Below are 19,678 nucleotides of genomic sequence, written 5' to 3'. Positions count from 1 at the left end.
AGATATTTGCAATACTTAAAAAATTAGCTCATCTTCACAAATGGAAGAATTCCACTTTCTTCCTATAGCAATTATCAATGTATGGCCGAAACAGAGGCAGAAAAGTTACAGATGATGATTGAAAATATGAACATGTTTTCTTTCAAGAGCTTTAATAAGTATTTCTTCATAGAGATTACTCCAAACAGATTAAAGTATTTCTTCAGAACCTATATAAATCAAACAATTGATGACACTTTTTATGATTTAGAACAACATAAATCTTCAAAGAAAAACTAGGAGTACCCCACTATCCAGAATTTTGCTGTCCACATAAAAGCTATATAATACAAGCACATACTTTCTAATATCATAGACCACAGAAGTATTGCAAGCTTAATATCAATCTATTTATGTAAAAAAGTAATTAACTAAATCACAGAAGATGAGCTACAAACTTCTGTCCAAATGCTAGAGTTTTTAAAATAAAATAACAAACTATGTTCATCCGTGCATGTATCTCAATGCACTGTACAAGTACTAAGGATCATGAAGAATTCAAACACAGATCCACTCATATGGAGAAACAAAATTAAATTTCTGTATGCTTGAAATGCTTGTACCCACAAGGGGTTCCAAATGGAAAATTGGTCTGCTGCCTAGGCCAGAATGGAAAAAAGCCATTATCCCCTTAATATACATCAATATACACACAGTCAATTTAAAGCATGCAGATAGAACAGTAACCATTAGCTCAAATCTGGTATAAAGCATACCAACACCCATTGTGTCCTGAAAGGAGTAAAATTCCAAATACTACAGGACTGCTTGGCCTCCAGACTCTGTTAAAAACAAAATTAGGTAAATAAGAATTGATGCACTATACCAATTTGACATATTTGCATTAAAATGCATAGAATAGATTATTCTAACTAGACACAATGAGGTACAAGCTCTCTAAAGAGGACAACAGATTCCTAATTAAGGAAGAGGCCTTCTATGTAAACACCACTATTAGCTAGTAAAAGGACAATAAGAAAATGTACAGAAACACTTCACCTTTTGGAGGAACAATCACTACAGGGCAACTACAGTGGTGGAAGCAGTACTCACTTACGCTTCCTTGCAGAACACTTCCAAATAAAGAACAATGAGCACTTAGAAAAAAATTCTGAACTAAACAACTGAAATGCAGATATCCGGAGAGACATTATTTCATCTTCCTTTCTCAAAGAATAAAATTTAAAAAATAAAAGGTTGCTACCTCTTGATTATCCCGCGACCTCTTGTTCCCAATATAACTGCAGCAGGCTTGATCCTTGCAGCTTCATTGCAAATAGCTTTACCTACATCGCCTTCCAAAATCCTGGCCTCTGTTTGCACCTTTTTGTTACCAAATGGATGAAAGAATGGGATTAGAACTGAGGGCCAAGGGGCCTTGATGACTCTTGATAACACAAATTTTACAAAAGGTGAGTACAAGCCTTACCATAGCCACATCATAAGCTTCTATTGCCAACTTTTCCATTAGACTTTGTGTAGCATCGAACAAGACCTCATCATTTGAATCTGGGTTTTGAAGAAAACCGCATAACACATCGAAATTGGACTCTATCAGTTTAAGTTTACTTACTGTTAGAAAATAGCATAGTTTCTATGTCAATCCAAATAAAACCAGCATACTGAGTGTAATTCTTTTAATGACTAAGGAGTATCCAATACAGACCACGAGCACTAAACAAATTCTATGTAGAAAAGCTCCCATGCTTGCTCTTAAATAACATTCAAGTGAATTATACAGCATATCAGGTCAGGTTCAGGGAATGCATTGTTCAGTGATTAGATTAGATCATATTACATATTAATATTTTCCATATTTTTTAATTTCATCAGCCTACTAACGTCATTCAGAAAAATACCCAGAAGAGCACTGCAAAGAAAAGGATTAATGCATGAAACTTGAATCAGGATAAAGCAGACATAGTGCTACCTTTTTTTTTCTGCATAGAGGATTTTTATGTTTTCTACTTTTCCTTTTATGGTTTTATTGAAATTGAAATTGAATTTTATGTCCTCAAATATCTACAAAGAACAAGGAAACAGAAGATAAAGTCAAGCACAATTAGTCACAAGAGAGTGCCCTAAAATCGCCTCTAAACAAGTTACAAAATAAGTCAATAAAAATATGTACAATGACTAAGCAACCAAAGCCAACAATAAACTCAAGACTATGAGGTGAAAAAAAAAACCTGTACTACAAGTGATTCTATCAAGGCATACGAGTTGCACCTTGTGTCTTCTCGGTTTGACACCTTATGTTTCCTATCACCATGTCCCAAACGCCTGGTTTTCACTGGGTCTAGCATGTTATTATTAAATGCATTCTTTTAGCACGTTATTTTTCCATCAAAACCAGTTAATAAATTTAAAATCTTAGGCTGATCTTCAATCTAAAATTCATGGAACCAGCAGCTTCCTTAAATTTAGGAGCTAAAATTTTCAAGGTGAAACAAACTAAAAAAAAAGTCATGGAACAGGCTAACCATTAAATAGTCCTAAGAAATCTCAGCGGCCACCAGCTGTATTTTGAAGGGACCTCAGCCTAAGAGGGGTGAAAATGAAGATGTATAAAACCAATCTTCTTTCATGTATAACAAGCGCAAATGGTCTTGATACTGAAAGAAAATTTTCAAAGACTTCCCTGAACCCCTAATGTGACACCAAATCTTTTGGGTATCTTATAAAAAATAGTGGATCTGTAAATGAACTGATTGACCCTTTCTCTAGAAGGCAAAGTGGAAACATTTGAAGCTCCCCTGGTTTTGACACCTTATGTTTCCTGTCACCATTGCCTTGAAGCATTGTTCTAACTGGGTCTAGTATCTTACCATTGAATCCATGATTCAAGCCACCTAAGGGTTGAAATTAAGAAGATTATAGTTTGAAAGTTAGCAAAAGAATCACTTTGTTTCCCCTCAAGTGACGGCATGGAAACATGCAAACTCCATTGCTCTTGATTCTGAGAAAAATTCCAAATTTCAAAGACTGCCCTGCCCCCTACTGTGACAGCACAATCCTTTCGGGTATCTTACAAAAAATAGTAGATATGAAAATAGGATAGTCCTGTCTCTATCTGTCATGTCCCCTCACTTGAAACTGTTTTCACGATATCCATATTCTCTCAGACCAATTTTGTGGAATCTCTAAAAGACAAAACAATACTAATGGCTAGCAAATAGCAAATAAGAAGGTTCAATTAAGGCTTTAATGTGAGAAGATTTGACAATAGATATTAATCAAAATACGAAATATAAAATAAATGATACATAATAAAAAATATATAATTAATAGATTATATAATTTATTATTTATCAATAATATATAATATAATTAGCAATATATAATAATATATTGTTAACCATCTATAATAATAATATGTTATAAATAATATTATTAAAAAACTAAATAAATATTAAATAAACATTACAGATGTGCTTATTAATATGATCTTTGTGGGCTTCTAAAATAATATATAGAAGGCTCCTAATATAGAATTATCTAAGGCAACGATCAAGCTTTGATATATTCAACCAATCCGGATCTGATCCATCTTGTTTTATAAGGCAGAAACTATTGAGATTAATATCGGTAATAATAGCATCTCCAATAATCAACATGGAGAGACAATGAATGAATAAGGGAAATGATCTCATAATTGGGTGCATATAGGTAAACAAAAAACAGTATTCCAGGACGGTTACGATATTGTCTAGGCGATGAAGAGATGCATTCAAGAACATATATATTTCTCCAATGTCAAAAGGATGCATCTCTTCATTTCATTATTGTAAGATATATGATGAGGAACATCGAATCCATCCTCAAGACTGTCAAATAGGAGATGGTATTGATAGTACTGATCACAGGAATAATACGGACATATGAAATATATTGGATACACTTCAGATGGAAGCGAATACAAAATATATGTGATACTCATTACAGGAAGAGTTAAAAAGAGAAGAGAATAAAATGTACATTGCTGACTTCAATTTTGAGTCAATGCAGATCATAGAATATTATATCTGAATCTGATTAGAGATTAAGAATCATTATACAGTCTATATATATATGAGCTATATGTTTAAAGTATATAATTAATTTGTACATCTGAATGATCTCGTACATATATCTGGAGGATCTATAACATATAACTAAATGATTTTATATATTGGAATTGTAAGCATGATCTAATTATAGGAATCAGCACAGCAGTGTTTATAAGGACAAATTTCATTAACATATATCAGAGGTAAGTTACTATATATCTATAGAGAGAGAGATTCTCTCATACACACATATATATCTGCAGATTATTAACATTAATACCAGATAATTATCTCATTTTATATATATATATATATATAGTTGAAATATATATACTCTGCATTACATGCTATCATCTCAACTTTCTGCAAATGATTTTATATGCCATATAAGAAGAATTGGGTTCTGTAAACTCTATTGAAGTATATGTTACAATCCGTAATGATTAATCATATGAAATGACACAGGTAGAGTATTATATGTATCCTTGCTGCATCTCAAGACAAATGGGACCAAGGGGTACAGGGCTCAACCCTTGGACCTAATATTGGGCTAGGATACCCTTTTGTAATATTTCCGTCCACCTTTTAGAAAGCAAAATACCACGCATTACATGCTATGGTTTGGAACCCACTTTACAAATGTATAAGATAGATTATTGTATCCTAGCAATAGATTTAATCTCTGAATATATAATTGTGCTCTTATTTTATTTTGGACCTAAATCAGGAATTTGCAAAAAGGCATCTTAGATGGTAAAGTTATATTTTCAACAGTCTTACAATTCTTGAAGTTATATCCGTCTTACGATTCTTACTTCTAATGAATTTTGTGATTCTAGGGCAAAAGCTAGGGCAATCCCAAAAAAAGATACTAGCATTTGCACCTGAAGGAAGTGCAATAGTTACGCCGATAGAAATATATAGAACTCGCATTCCATTGCTACTATTTTTTCTTCTTGTTTTGTGTCGTTTATTATATTTTCTCTTCTTTTTATTCTCCTCCTTTTTTATCTATTTTTTCCACCTTCTTCTCCTTGTTCATTTTCTTCTTCTTCCACCTTCTCTTTCCCTTCATCTTTTTCTTCTTCAACTTCTCCTCCTCCTTGCTTCGCTTCTTTTTTTGTCTTATTCTTTCATCTTCTCCTTTTCCCCCTCCTCCTCCACCTTCTACTCCATCTTCCCCTTCTCCTCCTCCATCTTGGTCTCCTCCTCCACCACTTTCTTCTCCTATTTTTCTTTTTTCTAATTGATAACTATTTTAAGAATAAGGAACATTAAATTTTCAATGAATAAATTTTAATATGTAAAACTTCATACAACATAAAATGTATAGCCTACATTATTTCCCAGAGCAAAACAGAATGGATAATAACTGAATTAATACTATAGCGGCCCAAAATATCATAGAAAAAAAGACTCCCGTATTTAAAGAAAACAAAAAACAACAACTATTTAATAATAATAATTAAACTTGTTCTCATTAATACATATTATTCACAAGAAAAGCCATTTTGCGGTTATCAACATTCATGGAGCTTTCCTTCAATAGTAATATATGCCACTATTTTTTTCATATATGAAAAATATTAATCTTACATGAATGAAGATACAATTTCTTTAACAAAATAGAGAATATTAATTTTCTGTAATCTCATTGGATGTCATTGCAAATGCACAAACCAGGCTAAACTTTCGTAATTTTCGTGCAAGTAGATTTAATCACAGAAGTCTGGTCGGGATGAAATTCTTATACAGAAATTCTCTCGAGAGCTTTCTTCCCATTTTTATTTGTTTATCCAGGCGCGAAATGGATCTGCTAGGAGACTGATGATGATAAGGAGAAGGGCTTCCGAGAGATAAAGGAGAACAAGGCTTATGGTCATAATTAAGCAGCCAGACGAGCATCACAGATTTACGGTTGCAAGATTTTTTGCCGGCCTTTTTGTTTGTGTCTTGTCACTGATGTTCCCAGAAGCACTCCAACAAAAGCCCAATACGGAACCTATGACATTTCTCCAAAACTGCCTTATCAAATAACTCAGGCCACTCTCCAACATGACAAGTCGACACCTGCTCATCTAGAGCCTGCTGATTGGGCAGATGGCTCAAATTAGTGTGTCTACATAGCAAAGAATACAGAGCAAAAGTTCCATTACGCTATCTCCTTAAGGCAAAGCACATTTCTAGCTCTCTTGGAATGTGGTGATCTGTCTCAATCCTCAATTGAGGGGAGCTGATCCACATTTGGCCCATGTGAACTCTGTTCATAAGATCAATTACTTTGAAGATGGTTTGGATTCTGGAAGGATGATGTCATGATCACAAATTTGCAGATGTATAATGATTCAATTTTGAATGCAATGGTTTATGTAAAGAAATCTAAATATGGCAGTATGTTCATCAAAGACATGTCCTCTTTGTTTACTCTAGGCTAGTATAGCTTTTATGTGAGAGCATCTTAGGGGTAGTGAAACCTTCAAATCACCAAGAATATTTTCTTTGACACTTGTCTTTTCCAAGCTTTTCTTTCCCTCTGCGGCTATATTATTTTACTGCAGATTCATTTTTCTACCCACAGTCCTGTGGCTGTTCCTATAGCCAATCAACATTCTGAGACGTACCACATTATTGTTGAAGCCTCCAAATTGTAATAAAAAATATCTCAAGGGACCCTGAAACATGTACTCGGGATCAAAATTCTAGCTGCAGTTCTCTAGATGTTTATGCAAAGTAATAATCAATCAACATTTTGAGCAGTACAGCATATTATTGTTGAAGGCTACAAAATATGATCAAAATATATAAGTGTGTCTTGAACATGTTGACACATCCAAATTCATATTTTGTTTCTAGCTGCAGTCATCTAGATGTTTATGCAAAGTAATAATCAATCAAAATTTTGAGCAGTACAGCATATTATTGTTGAAGGCTCCAAAAATGAAATCAAAATATTAAAGTGGGTCTTGAACATGTTGACACATGCAAATTCATATTTTGTTTCTCATTGTGAGCTATGGCATGTGCTTTTTGTGAAACTCATGTAGATTGTGTGCCTATGTTCCTAAAAATTCATCTTTCTACCCACAGTCCTCTGGCTGTTCCTACAGCTAATTAACATTCTGGGAAGTGTAGGATTTGAGCAAATACGCAAATCAAATCCACAAGCCCTCAAATCACCTACATGTAGAAAACCTGTCACAGAGAAGAAAAAGACAAGAGGCAAGGGTTTGGTCTTAAAATAAGAAAATTGTATTCTCAGATAAAATGTAAATTGTTGTACAAAAATACAATGGGAGAGCCTATTTATAAAGGCCTCTAGGAAGCTTCTAGAGTGAGCTAGAAAGCACTAGGAGATAAGTATGACAACTTAGCATACGTCCACAAAAAATGGATTACCCTCAAAGTAGGTGAGAGGATAAGTATGACAAGGTGTTGACCACACGTACACAAACTTCTGTGTTGTCAACAAGTCAACACATAAAGGTATGCTAACTCCTAGGTGACAAATGCAATTAACCTAAGTAAACTTAAGTAAAGTGTAAATAATAATTATTTACTCTAATACCCCCCCTTAAGTGCAACTTAGAGGAATGCACTTAAGCTCACAATAGCTATGATGAAATGCATAATGGGTTGTGGCAATGAGGCCATGTTAGGTACCCATGTACAAATGTAACCTCTGAAAATGGGAAAAGGAGGAAAACCACATGGGAAAAACCTTCCCCCAAAAAGAGGTAAGAACAAACATGCAAATAAAACAAGAAGGAAGGAAGACCTCAACAAGACTCCCCAAGGACAGCTTCCACTTGAAATGGCTCAAGAGACTTTCTCAAAACCAAAAGTACAACCAGTGCCCCCATGAGAGATAGGAAAGACACCAAAGCCGCCCCAGAATAATGGAGCCCCTAAAGAAAGGATCGAACCAATGAAACTCCAATGCGGAAGAAACAAGGGAATAGAACAAGGGAACCCTTGAATGAGAGGGGAAACTGGAAGGCCTAGCTGATGCTCAAAGGAGAAAATATGAGGATCTTGAAAGGGAATCCCCAAGGCAAGTGTGATGACAATATCATGAATGTCCATTGTAGAATCCGCAACAGGTGTACCTAGAGGCTCGATGAATGGAGCTAGAGGATCAGGCAGAGCGGAAGAGGAATCCTACTGAAGAGAAAAAACCTCAACTGGATGTGGTGTGGAAGTCAAAACAGGGATCTCAGAAACAATACATAGGTTCAAGTATCTTGACTGTACCACATGATGCTCCTATGAAAGAGAAGAGTCGTGCTCTAATAAGGGAGATGGTGGGAAAAAGTGCGAGAAGGTGTAGAGATGGGTGGAAGAATCAAGTGTCCTTGTTGCAATAAGGCCTCCTATGGCACGATCCCCAATGAAGATTGAATCTGCAGTGAACTCAATTGTCTTCCCTAATCCACTGCATGTAATTTGAGAAATCAAGAGAAGGTTAGCAGACAGAGATGGAACATACAGGACATCATTGAATGTGCCATCCTGAATGCCAACTAAACCTTTCCCACAGACTGGTAGGGCAATGTTATTCCCCATGAGAATATGAGGAATGGGAGAAGCCTCAAGAGTAGACAAGACACCTTGAGAAGATGTCATATGGTGAGAAGCACCTAAATTCGATATCCAAGGGATCTGTGAAGGGGATGTAATGGATGCTCGTAATGCATCTCTCTTTCCAAGATCTGGTGTAGATGTCGAAGCTATGGAAGAAGACTGAAAGGCAGACCCCTGTGAGGTAGAAGAGGATGGAGAGGAAACAGTGCTCTTCTGAAGAAGAGCTTGCAAATCTGAAATTTGTTTCTCATAGCTATCAAATCTCTTCTGAAAACAATGTGACTCATCATGAGGTCCCTTCTGACAATAGGAATAGGTAGGAGTCTCAGTCTTCTTTTTCTTCTTCTTCTTAGAAGAAGAGGATGGACCAGTAGAGTGCTGAGAGGAGGAATCAGATATCTGCTTCGACTTTTGCTCCTGTGTATCCTTGGCAAGCAATGCTTGTGATTGTGAACCTGAAAGTGAATCCACCTAAGTGATCTTGGACTGTTCACAAGTTAACCTATCACAGAATATCTCAAAAGAGGGCATCTAATGTCAGTTACCCAAGGCATCCATAGTGGAGTAGAAAGTGGAAGAAAAGATTTGATATTGTACTCGCAACTTTGAGAGTATCAAAAAGATACACTCATCATTTGTTTTTCTTTTGCCACATCCCTGCAAAACTGTACGCGGAGATTTGAACTTCATCAAGAAGTTTTCAATGGTGGGGAAGCTGGCTGGTGACAAAGAAGTCAACTCTGCATCAAGCTGTAATGCCCAGAATTCATTCACTGTGCCAAACAAGTTGTAGAACTCGGTCCAAATAGCCCGAGGAGTGGTCAAACCATCCAAGTGAAACAGTAGACTATTAGAGATGTTTAGTGCAATAAATCCCATGGCTTCATCCATTTTGTTTCTGTGCTGAAGAACCTCAAAAGGGCATTGCAAAATAGGTTGGTTCTCATCCAGACATGACCATAAGCCTTGTGACATGAGAAGCCTTGTCATTTGTGCTTTCCAGGGGTGATAGTTGTGTGGTGTGAGCCAGGTCACAGAAGGATCCGACAATGAGAGAAGACGGAAGAAGGGTCGATGCTGAAGTAAATTACAGAAAAGAAAATGCTCCCCCCACAACGTATGATTTGGGCACTCTATACTTAGTATGATTACAATATTCAATTTAGGGCCTATTTTTGAAAACAATATTTCTATCCACAGAACCTATAATCTGATTGTAGATCTGGAAAGTAGACAAAATAATATGCACTTTCAAAAAAACGGAACTTGATTATGTGTCCAAATGAGCCCATACTAAGCATTTAAAGTGGCAAAAATCGAGATTTGTGAGTTGCAAAAAAATTCAAGAATAGAGATCTCAAACCACCTACACCAATGTGTAGATCCCAAAATCCTACCCCAAAATAAAAAAAAATTGCTCGGAAAAAGGATTCCGTATGAGGGAGATATCGCTATTTGAAAATCACCTTTGTAGTTATTTTTTCTAAATCGCCACCGTCACACATCCAAAAAATAAAGAAAAAAGCCCAAAAAATGTCAGATTTGTTATGTCAAACCCTTTTTCCATTTTTCTCCAAATACTAAACAAGCTACAACAGATTTGGCTCTAATGCTATGTAGGATTTGAGCAAATACGCAAATCAAATCCACAAGCCCTCGAATCACCTGCACGTAGAAAACCTGTCACAAAGAAGAAAAAGACAAGAAGAGGCAAGGGTTTGGTCTGAAAATAAGAAAATTGTATTCTTAAATAAAATGTAAATTGTTGTACAAAAATACAATGGGAGAGCCTATTTATAGAGGCCTCTAGGAAGCTTCTAGAATGAGCTAGAAAGCGCTAGGAGATAAGTATGACAACTAAGCATATGTCCACGAAAAGTGGATTACCCTCCAAGTAGGTGAGAGGATAAGTATGACAAGGTGTTGACAACACGTACACAAACTTCTATGTTGTCAACAAGTCAACACGTAAAGGTATGCTAACTCCTAGGTGACAAATGCAATTAACCTAAGTAAACTTAAGTAAAGCGTAAATAATAATTATTTACTCTAATAGGAAGTACCACATTATCGTTGAAGCCTCAAAATGTAATTAAAATAATCACAAGAGACCTGAACAAGTACACATTTACAATTTTCTAGCTGCAGTCCTCTCAATGTTTATGCACAGTTATGAGGTCACCTGATGGAATATTGGTCTTGAACAGCTTCATATTGCCATGCTCTGGTTGGCACCACCCTACTAAATCAAGTAACTCTATAAGAATATGGCTCATGGAAATCATTTGAAAAAAACACACAAAAGTGGGGAGATGTAAATTGAAGATCAAACATCACAAAAGGCTGCGAATTTTGCCATGTTTAAATCCAACCAGATTGTGAATGGATCATTCTATCATAAAAATATATACATCATATGTTAATTTGTGCCATCTCTTTCATCTTTCTTCACCAAAAATCAAGCTTCTGTTATGTCCTCTCATATTGGAGTTTCAATTTCTATATCTCAACTACATGTATAGATTATCTTAATTAGATTCCATTTCCATGAGTGCATTAAATGAGATCAATGCCTAGTTTCGAAGCTATTGAAGGATGAGAGATGACCTTGGAGAAAAAAAAAATTGTGTGCTTTGCATTGCACATGATCCATAATACAAATGGATCATCGAAGAAGTGGCAAGAATCAAAAGAGGTAGTGTGATAATGAACTAGATGACATGGGAAGTGTCCCACAAAAAAGCCCAAGGCCCTTAATGTTGGCAATTTGGCTAGAATAACAAGATATGATGTTGTCAATTATGGCAACATATAGCTCAGATCAAGTCAGTAGATCTTGGAGATGATGTTTTGGGATATAAACTTAGAAAATTGTCTAAGTGTAACAAAATACATCTATCAATACAAGAACATTTTTGGTCAGCACAGTTCACAGAAGCAATATTGACACGTGCGTAGTGAGGTACAGCTAGAAGAGACTATGAGGATGACATGTGCAAGAGCACAGCTCTGTACGGACAGTATGAACATATATATTTTGGTTTTACAGTGGTAGTGTTGAGCAGATAGAACAGGGAAAAGGATATGTAATGAAGTATTTTGTATTAAGGAATTATTTTGTTTATCAAAATAATTACTTAATTAATTAGGGACGACATCCTAGATGTTAACCCTAAGTGGGAAAAAGATCTAATTTTGTATTTTGGCAAGCGTGCAAAGAGATGAAGGCCTGCAGTTAAAGAAATATGGTATAAAGGAAAACATTTTGGATATTAAGTAGTACGAACTGGTATGCAAAATTGTAAGCAAGTAATGCTATATTTTGTGATGTGAATTCTGATTGGAGATTAAAGCAGTGCAAATATCAAGTTTTGTGAAGAGCATCAAAAGCACATATTAGATATTGAAGATATCAGCAGAGGTTTTTGTATCTATCTTTTGCATAGAGGAGTTTCATTGTATATTGCATGTTTCGGCAGGGGGCTCATCTTGCATACATTTGTAAATTGTAATAACAACTCCCAACAGGGTTGAGGCTTCTAACAAGGCCCAAGTCCTCTAACAAGAACTGAGACACCATACAAATGTAACAAACTCCTAATAGGGTCAATATCTTTAACCAAATACTTTTGATTAGTAGATCATTTTGTGGGTACTATCCCCACCGAGGTTTTCACTTGGCCAGGATTTCCCTAGTAAAACAAAATATGGTGTTATGAGTTACTTTATTTTATGGTTGTGTTTATTGTTTAACATAATTAGTTTACTTTCTTATACAAGTTATAAAGTTATTAAAGATATCCAGTTTTGGCCAAAAGTTTGTGAAATACTGATTCACCCCCTTCTCTCAGTATTTCCTATTTCTAACACTTAATACCACACAAAGGATAGGAATAGCCATAGTTGAAGATATCAATGAAAATGTAAGACCAAATCATGAAGCATGCTCTAAAGATGCATAAAGTTTTCATAATGAATTAAGTCAAAGATGAGTGTTCTAAATTTTGTAGCATGGTAAGAGAAAGATGTGAGCCAAGAGTTGATCTAACTTGTTACTTGTGAAATTTGAATCTTAACGATCTACTACACTGGACAGATGATCTAGAGAAACATTCTGAATACAACTCTATGGAAGACACTAAGAGAGTCAATGACTAAGTTGGAGGAGCATTTATGGTGCAAGTATGTGCAAAAGGGTTGGTTTAAGACAAATAATTTGTATGTCTCTAAATGGGATCAGATAGGAACAAACTTAAAGCATAAGTTATTTTTTACCACTTACAATTTGGAATTGTCTAAGAGGCTCCATATCTTGTGGTGGAAAGTGTTTGAGAAGAAGTATATGTTGCCTTATGGTGAAAGTACATCAAAAAAGCTTGGTTTAAGAAGAAGAATTTGTAGGTCCCTAAATGGGACCAGATAGCAACAAACTTGAAGGATAAATTCTTTTCTATCAATTATAATTCAAAATTGTCTAAGAAGCTTCATATCTTGTGGTAGAGACTTGAGAGTGTTTATGAAGAAGTATATTGGGTAGTTTTATCACCATAGAATATATAAAGATCATGTTCAAGATGATGCATAAAGTTATCTATGAATTTGAATGGTTTGTGGGTTGCAAATCAGGATGAGATATGTTTCATTCCATGGAAAATGCCTATCAACTCATACTATGGGCAAAGGACAAATTGTCCTAAAAGAAACAAAGCCTAGAAGGCAAAGGGAAAACAAAGAAAAAGTGTATAGGTAGGAAGAGACTGTACAATTTAGTGATAATGCACAGGACTCTAAGGAAGATCATATGATGTGAATAAGGAAGCTTAGATGCTAAACAATGCATGTGATTGTGTGATCAACTAAGACAACCCCAAGGTTTTGTCTTGTTGTGCACTTAACTCAGTTATATGATGTGATCTGTTGGTAATCACTCGGGGACTTAATGCTATTCATTCAATGAAATCAACTTTGCAAATGCAAATGTTTTGGCAATGATGGCTCTTCATTTACTCCTAAATTCCTAATTGAAAAAATTGCAAATATGATAAAGGGTTTAGGAATCTAATCTAACTCTAACCATCTAAGAGTCTATTGATGGTGAGGTGAGACTCTAGCCACTCCTTGCTTGTTTATAGGCTGGCAGAGATTCAGAAGACCAAGTACCATGTGGTACTTGGGGAGGTCAGATTTTGACCTCTCCAAGTACAAGGCTGTACATGGCAAAGTCGGATTCTGGCCTCTCCAAGTACAAGCGCATTCAAGCATTTATTTTCTTGCAAACACTTCAAAACTCCCTCTTGATCAAATTAGGATGATTTTTCTTGAAATTTCAGTCTAAAATCTGAGACCTAATCATGTGCTTTTTCACATTGAAGTTATGACATCCACGTTTTTTATCGAAAAGTTGATTGCTTTACAATATTTAGATAGCACATGTCATTGTTTGAAATAACCATATTTGTGCTGAAAGTTAAGGGATACATTTGTTCGTAAGGATTGTGAAACGCCATTGGTTAAGCTTCTTTCTCAGATGGGAAATTTTAGCAGAAGATTATAGGAGATAGAAGTATGTTTTACTTCATTCTTGTTTGGTTATTTTTATTAGCAGAGAGAAGTAATAGTTACCAGACCTGTTAAAGGAAAGGATGTGATCTTAGTAAGAACTCTGTATAGAATTAATAAAGAACCTCTTCCTCACAAGCATTCTTTAATTATCTCTGAGTTGAGAAATTAAAAGAAATACTTGTTTGTAGAAAGAAATAAGTCTGCATACTGGTAATGCATCCCTTCTTCACAAATTATATAAACTATCTGCAGAATAGGCAAGTCTGAGTTTATACGTACTTAAGAAATTATTCCCTTTATCACCAAAGGTAATAACTTCAACAAGTTCTGGTTGATAAGAAAGATGCCATTGTTACTAAACTTTCATCACAGTTAATATGAGGCAGAGGATCTGTTTTATCAGTTAATATGATAAATTTAATTCACCCTTTTCTTGATGCGACAAGAATGGGCCAAATCTGTTTAAGTAGTCCAAAATATACAAGCATGACTGAATCACAGATAACACATTGAAAACCTTGTTCCAAAGATTGTGGTCGCGTCACAACAATAAGTGAAGACTAACAGAGATGGTCAGGGGGTTGTGCTTCTGAATTAAGTTAGCATTCGGTTGGTTGCTTCAGAGTGTCAATTTTAGGCTTCTATGTTTGTAATTAATAGATTAACTTCCTTATGAGCTTATGGGCATTAGAAGGAAGATATACAACATTATAAACATCAAGTGTTAACTACCTTGGAAGAGTCAGCCAGTAAACAACTTAGCCATATCACTGAGAACTTAATTTGCTTTGTTGTGTGGATTAAGTTACCACTCGATTAGTTGCTTGAGTATCAATTTTAGGTTTCTACGTTTTTAATTAATAGATTAACTTCCTTATGAGCTTACGGGCATTAGAAGGAAGATATACAACATTATAAACATCAAATGTTAACTACCTTGGAAGAGTCAGCCAGTAAACAACTTAGCCATATCACTGAGAATTTAATTAGTTGTGTTGTTGTGGATTAAATGCCTAGTATGACAAGGTTAAAGTGAATGACTAAATTAATCTAATCTGCTGAACACCTTACCAAGAGTGTTAGACTTCTAACCCAGGTGCAGTTGGTGCTGATTTAACTTTTTTTAGCTTATTGTGTCTTGTAGGTACAAGTTGGATAGGGTGTGAACATGACAACATTTCACTCATGTACAATGAAACCTTGGCCAATGTGCACTATTCTAGTGTAGTGCTTGTCTGCTCCTAAGCTCCCGGATACAGTTTAAGTCAAGAAATATACCAAGTTAGCAATAGCTATAAGGTATAATCGACTAAGGGTGTAGGGTCATACACTAGTTCCAGATGACTTGACCTAACCATGTCCCTTTCCCTTGCAGAGGGTGGGACCACTTCAGTGTGAAGTGAGCAAGGGAGGATTGAGTTACTATCCATGGTTGGGTGGATAAATGCCCTGATGATATCTTTCCCCCTAATGCAGAAGAGAATAAAGATGCTCCAGAGACAGTGACTTTCTAGATGCTAAGTAAGTTCATTCCATTTGTGTACTTTGATTAAGATGTATAGGAGAATTACATTAGTTTCAGATTTAATTTCCAATTGTAAGTATCCTCTGTATTAATGCAGCTTAGTTCATTAAATTTTAAAAACAATTAAATAGCATGTTAGAACTGTTCTTTTCCTGTTTATTTAATTTCAAAACTTCAGTAAATCTTAAAATTTGCCATTTCTCTTGTTATAAGTAAAATGTTTGTTACACAAAAGCAATGTAATTTTCTCAATGGTTAATCTTCAAAAGGGTATGCTTTCAAAAGCAATGTAACTTTCCCATTGGATAGTATTCAATGCTTGTTAATGGTAGCTAACCTATTTGGCATATTTTAGATACACATGTAACCAAGAGAACAAGGAGAACGTAGTACAAAGAATATCTCATTAAATGGAAAGGTAAGGGACCAGAATATGATATGGATATTTGAAGAAAAATTAAGCCAACTTGGGTGGCCAGAGTGTTCTTCCTTGCAACCTTAAATTTATGCACTCAACTCAAAATTCTGTTACCTGAGGTTTCTAAAGCGAGAGCATCTTAGAGGTCATGTATTCTTGCATCAACCAAACTAGCTCCATTAATGTGTTTGTTATTTGTAGGTTTTTCCTTCTTGTCACAAATGTTTTGTTTCACTCCAAATTAAATTTTCTACTTGCAGTCCTTTGGTTATTCATGTATAGCTATAGTCAATCAACATGGTGAGAAGTATTGCATATTACTGTTAAAACATCGAAAATCTAATCAGGATAGCTTAAGATGGCCTTCAACATCATAACACATCTAATTTTCTAGCCATGGACCTCTGGCTGTTTACTCGAAGCTACAACTAGTCATCATTCTGAGTGGTACGTATTAAGCTGTGAGATCTTCCTTTTGTATTAAAAACAAGATAAGATTCATTTAAACTTGCACCAATGTATTTGAACTTCACCTAATTATAAGGTTACTGAAAACTACAGGTCCTATGGAGGTTCCTATTAATATGCTTTGGTCAGTGCCACCCTACTATGTCAAGTATCCCTATGAAAAGGAAGCAGTCGTTTGAAGAAAGAAGTGAAAACAGGGAGACACTGAAAATTGAATATCAAACATCAGAAAACACTGAATCTTGGCATGTACTTGTTTTGATCAAATCAAATCGTGCATGGATTTGTTCTTAATTCTGACAATGATGTATATATATATAATCTGCTATTTTGCACAATCTTGTCGTTCATTCTTCTCTTAGAATTAATCTTCTGCTGTGTACTCTTGCATCACATTTTCAATTTCTGTATTTTGGCTTCATATAGAATGCCTTTGATTAAAACCTCTATCCAGGAATGTATCAAGCTTTACAATTCCATTGACCTGCCTCTACTCCCTTTCTACTTCTAGAGTCTAGACAAAATTGGCATATTCAATTCCTGAACTACTGTTATGCTTTGAGAATTACTGGCCTAATACAAGAAGCTATGTTTGGAGCTCCCCAATTCTAACTGAGCCTATTAGTCCAGGCAATTTATCTTAAATATTTGTTTTAATTGAATGTCTTAATATACCAATTTGTCTAAGGTTAAAACCTAAGAGTAGTTCTAGATGCTTCTTCATACTGTTGAAGTCCCCTTATCACATCCCAATTTGCTAACTTTACCTTGTCATTCAATATACTCTTCTGAACTGGCTTGGTCTGCTTTGGTCATTTATAGATATTGATAAACCCTATTGTCCTTCCTAGTCAAAACCAAACTAGATTCATGATATTAAGCTAAAGAGACTGCATCGTAAATTTGTAAATTTGGTGAAGCTGAGCAACAAAATTAATACCCCCTGCAGCCAAAACAAAGGTTTGGGATGAAAACCAGTAGTATGATATTCTCAATCATAGCCGAATTTAAAGAGACTGCATCCTAAATTTGTAAATTTGGTGAAGCTGAGCGACAAAATTAACAACCCCTGCAGCCAAAACAAAGGTTTGGGATAAAAATCAGTAGTATGTTATTTTCAATCATAACCAATTTTTCAACAGGGCAGCTTCTTGAAACTGGGACCTGTAGGCACTCCCTTGCTTCTACAAGCATCTAAGAAAGCAAAGACAAACTTTGCCTGAATTGTAGGAAGAATCACCTATTTTCTTAATCTCTACTACTGTTTGGGACCATTATGAGAATCAACAGCTCGATCTAATGCTCGGCGCATATTGTCATATGCCTATATGGAAGATAAAACCCATATATTGGCAGAAGCAGAATGACTGCATGCAAAAACCAGCTCAAAAGCTTTTTTTTCTTATTTCTTTGTAAGAAGGGAGAGTGCCTAAAGGCCCAAACATCGAGAAGCTGTTTGAAGCATGAACGCATATTACTAAAAGTTGTTGGATTGCACTGGTCGAATAGGCAGAAAATTTTGATAACGCGTAGATTATCATGTTCTTCTTCTAAAATCCAGATGGTCTCACCTATGTTTACAATGCCATAGCGTGGAACAGATCACAAGTCACTTAATTGGTGGCAATCAAGCGCTCCGCTCTTCTTGGAAAGGAGTAAAGATCCTTTGAAAGATCAAGAGCTGACTCGCCCAATCAAATTGAGCTTTGAATGAAGTATTGCATGCAGAACATATCTTGATGACTAAATCTAAGGGTGGTGAGAACTCATAGCATCTGCCCTAAACAATTATATTCAGCGATGCATTGAAATTGTTCAAACTATACCCTAAACAACAAAAGAGGCCAGCAAATCGCGGTAGGGCATCCCAGAATCATTGAATTGAAGTTACTGATGCATCTCAATACCGTGTGAGATTCTTCTAGATCGATAGGGAATGTGGAAGCAGTGAAGACATGGCAACTTTGGGGAATAGATTCGCACTGCATATTGCAGCTACTCAGATGTAATATCTGAAAAAGAGAGAAGAAGAAGTCTCTGTGTGCAATTACTTTTATTAATGAAACATACAGAACATCTAACAAAAGTAAAATTGAAACAAAAAACAACATGAGAATTGCTTTAACCTGCATGGATCAGAACATAAGTATGTGAAACAAGAGAAATGGGTAGAATGGGACTGCTTAACTGGAAACAACATGCACGAGATGTAGAGTATCAGCCATCCTACAGAACTGCACAATGGCCCAATCAAATGCATGCTTGCTTTTGGGTCCATGATCGACGGCCACCAGAATGTCCCTTCCTCTTCTTCTTTCCCCTGTTTCCCTCTCAAGCTCTGGTTCATGCTTCTTCCCTAATTGTGTTGGCAGAGTTATGTCCTTCCACGTATGAGCCTCCATAATTCCAGTACTCCGTAATTCAATTGCAACTCTTTACACAGTCAAGACTTCAATAAACATATGCACAAACCAAAATGGTATTCTGCTTTACTTAAAGAGGATCTTTGTTCTATTTGACAACAGCAAATTTTCTCGAACTCTATGAACCTGCGATCAGAATCCAGATCATTGCTGATATTTTCTCCTGCCAGCTGTTCCCTGCTTTTGACTCTTCAAAAGAGCTTCACGGTGTTCCCACCGATAATTTTTATGAGTGACTGATTCCTTGTCACGAGGACCCACCTGATTTCTTGTTTTCTACAACGTGTGATTTTGTCCACTTTAGAAATGGTGAGAGCCTATATCTAGTTACTTGTTTCCTGAAACCTCTGTGCCTGTCGACCTTTGAATACAGAATGATAACCACGCTTTCATGATTGTAGCGTTGGTCAAATATGGCGTCCGCATAAAATGACGTCTTGCGCCCACCTGTTTTGAAACTTAAAAAAGTGTAAAACAGATATTTTTGACGGCGGCCAGTAGAGATTATTCAAAGTGCAAATGATGATGATGATGTTTTTCTATGTAAAATAATTCCTAATAAAATAAATAATAAAATAAATAAGGGCATGACGAATTTTGAATTTTGTAGGAT

The 19,678-nt window shown here is 35.6% G+C and overlaps 1 protein-coding gene across 2 annotated transcripts; it reads right to left on the bottom strand.

Annotated features, from left to right (window-relative positions):
- Positions 1–365: 365 nt before the first annotated feature.
- Positions 366–19,110, bottom strand: RD2 (Adenine nucleotide alpha hydrolases-like superfamily protein). Of its 2 annotated transcripts, none has more exons than XM_089824601.1 (5): positions 18,831–19,110; positions 1,469–1,590; positions 1,244–1,362; positions 1,039–1,112; positions 366–821 (listed from the first exon to the last, which is right to left on the bottom strand). In XM_089824601.1, exons 1-5 carry the CDS (start codon positions 19,042–19,044, stop codon positions 796–798), a joined length of 555 nt encoding a protein of 184 aa, XP_089680727.1. In that variant the 5' UTR covers positions 19,045–19,110; the 3' UTR covers positions 366–795. The 2 variants fall into 2 exon arrangements, with proteins under 2 accessions (XP_089680727.1, XP_089680728.1); XM_089824602.1 differs by having other exon boundaries at positions 1,469–1,548.
- Between the last annotated feature and the right edge of the window lie 568 nt (positions 19,111–19,678).

Source organism: Cupressus sempervirens, chromosome 4 (genome assembly GCF_028749045.1).
Source record: "Cupressus sempervirens isolate cs-2001-9-10 chromosome 4, ASM2874904v1, whole genome shotgun sequence".
NCBI lineage: Eukaryota > Viridiplantae > Streptophyta > Pinopsida > Cupressales > Cupressaceae > Cupressus > Cupressus sempervirens.
The sequence above is the reverse complement of the archived record's forward strand: the minus strand, read 5'-3'. Positions and strand labels throughout refer to the sequence as shown.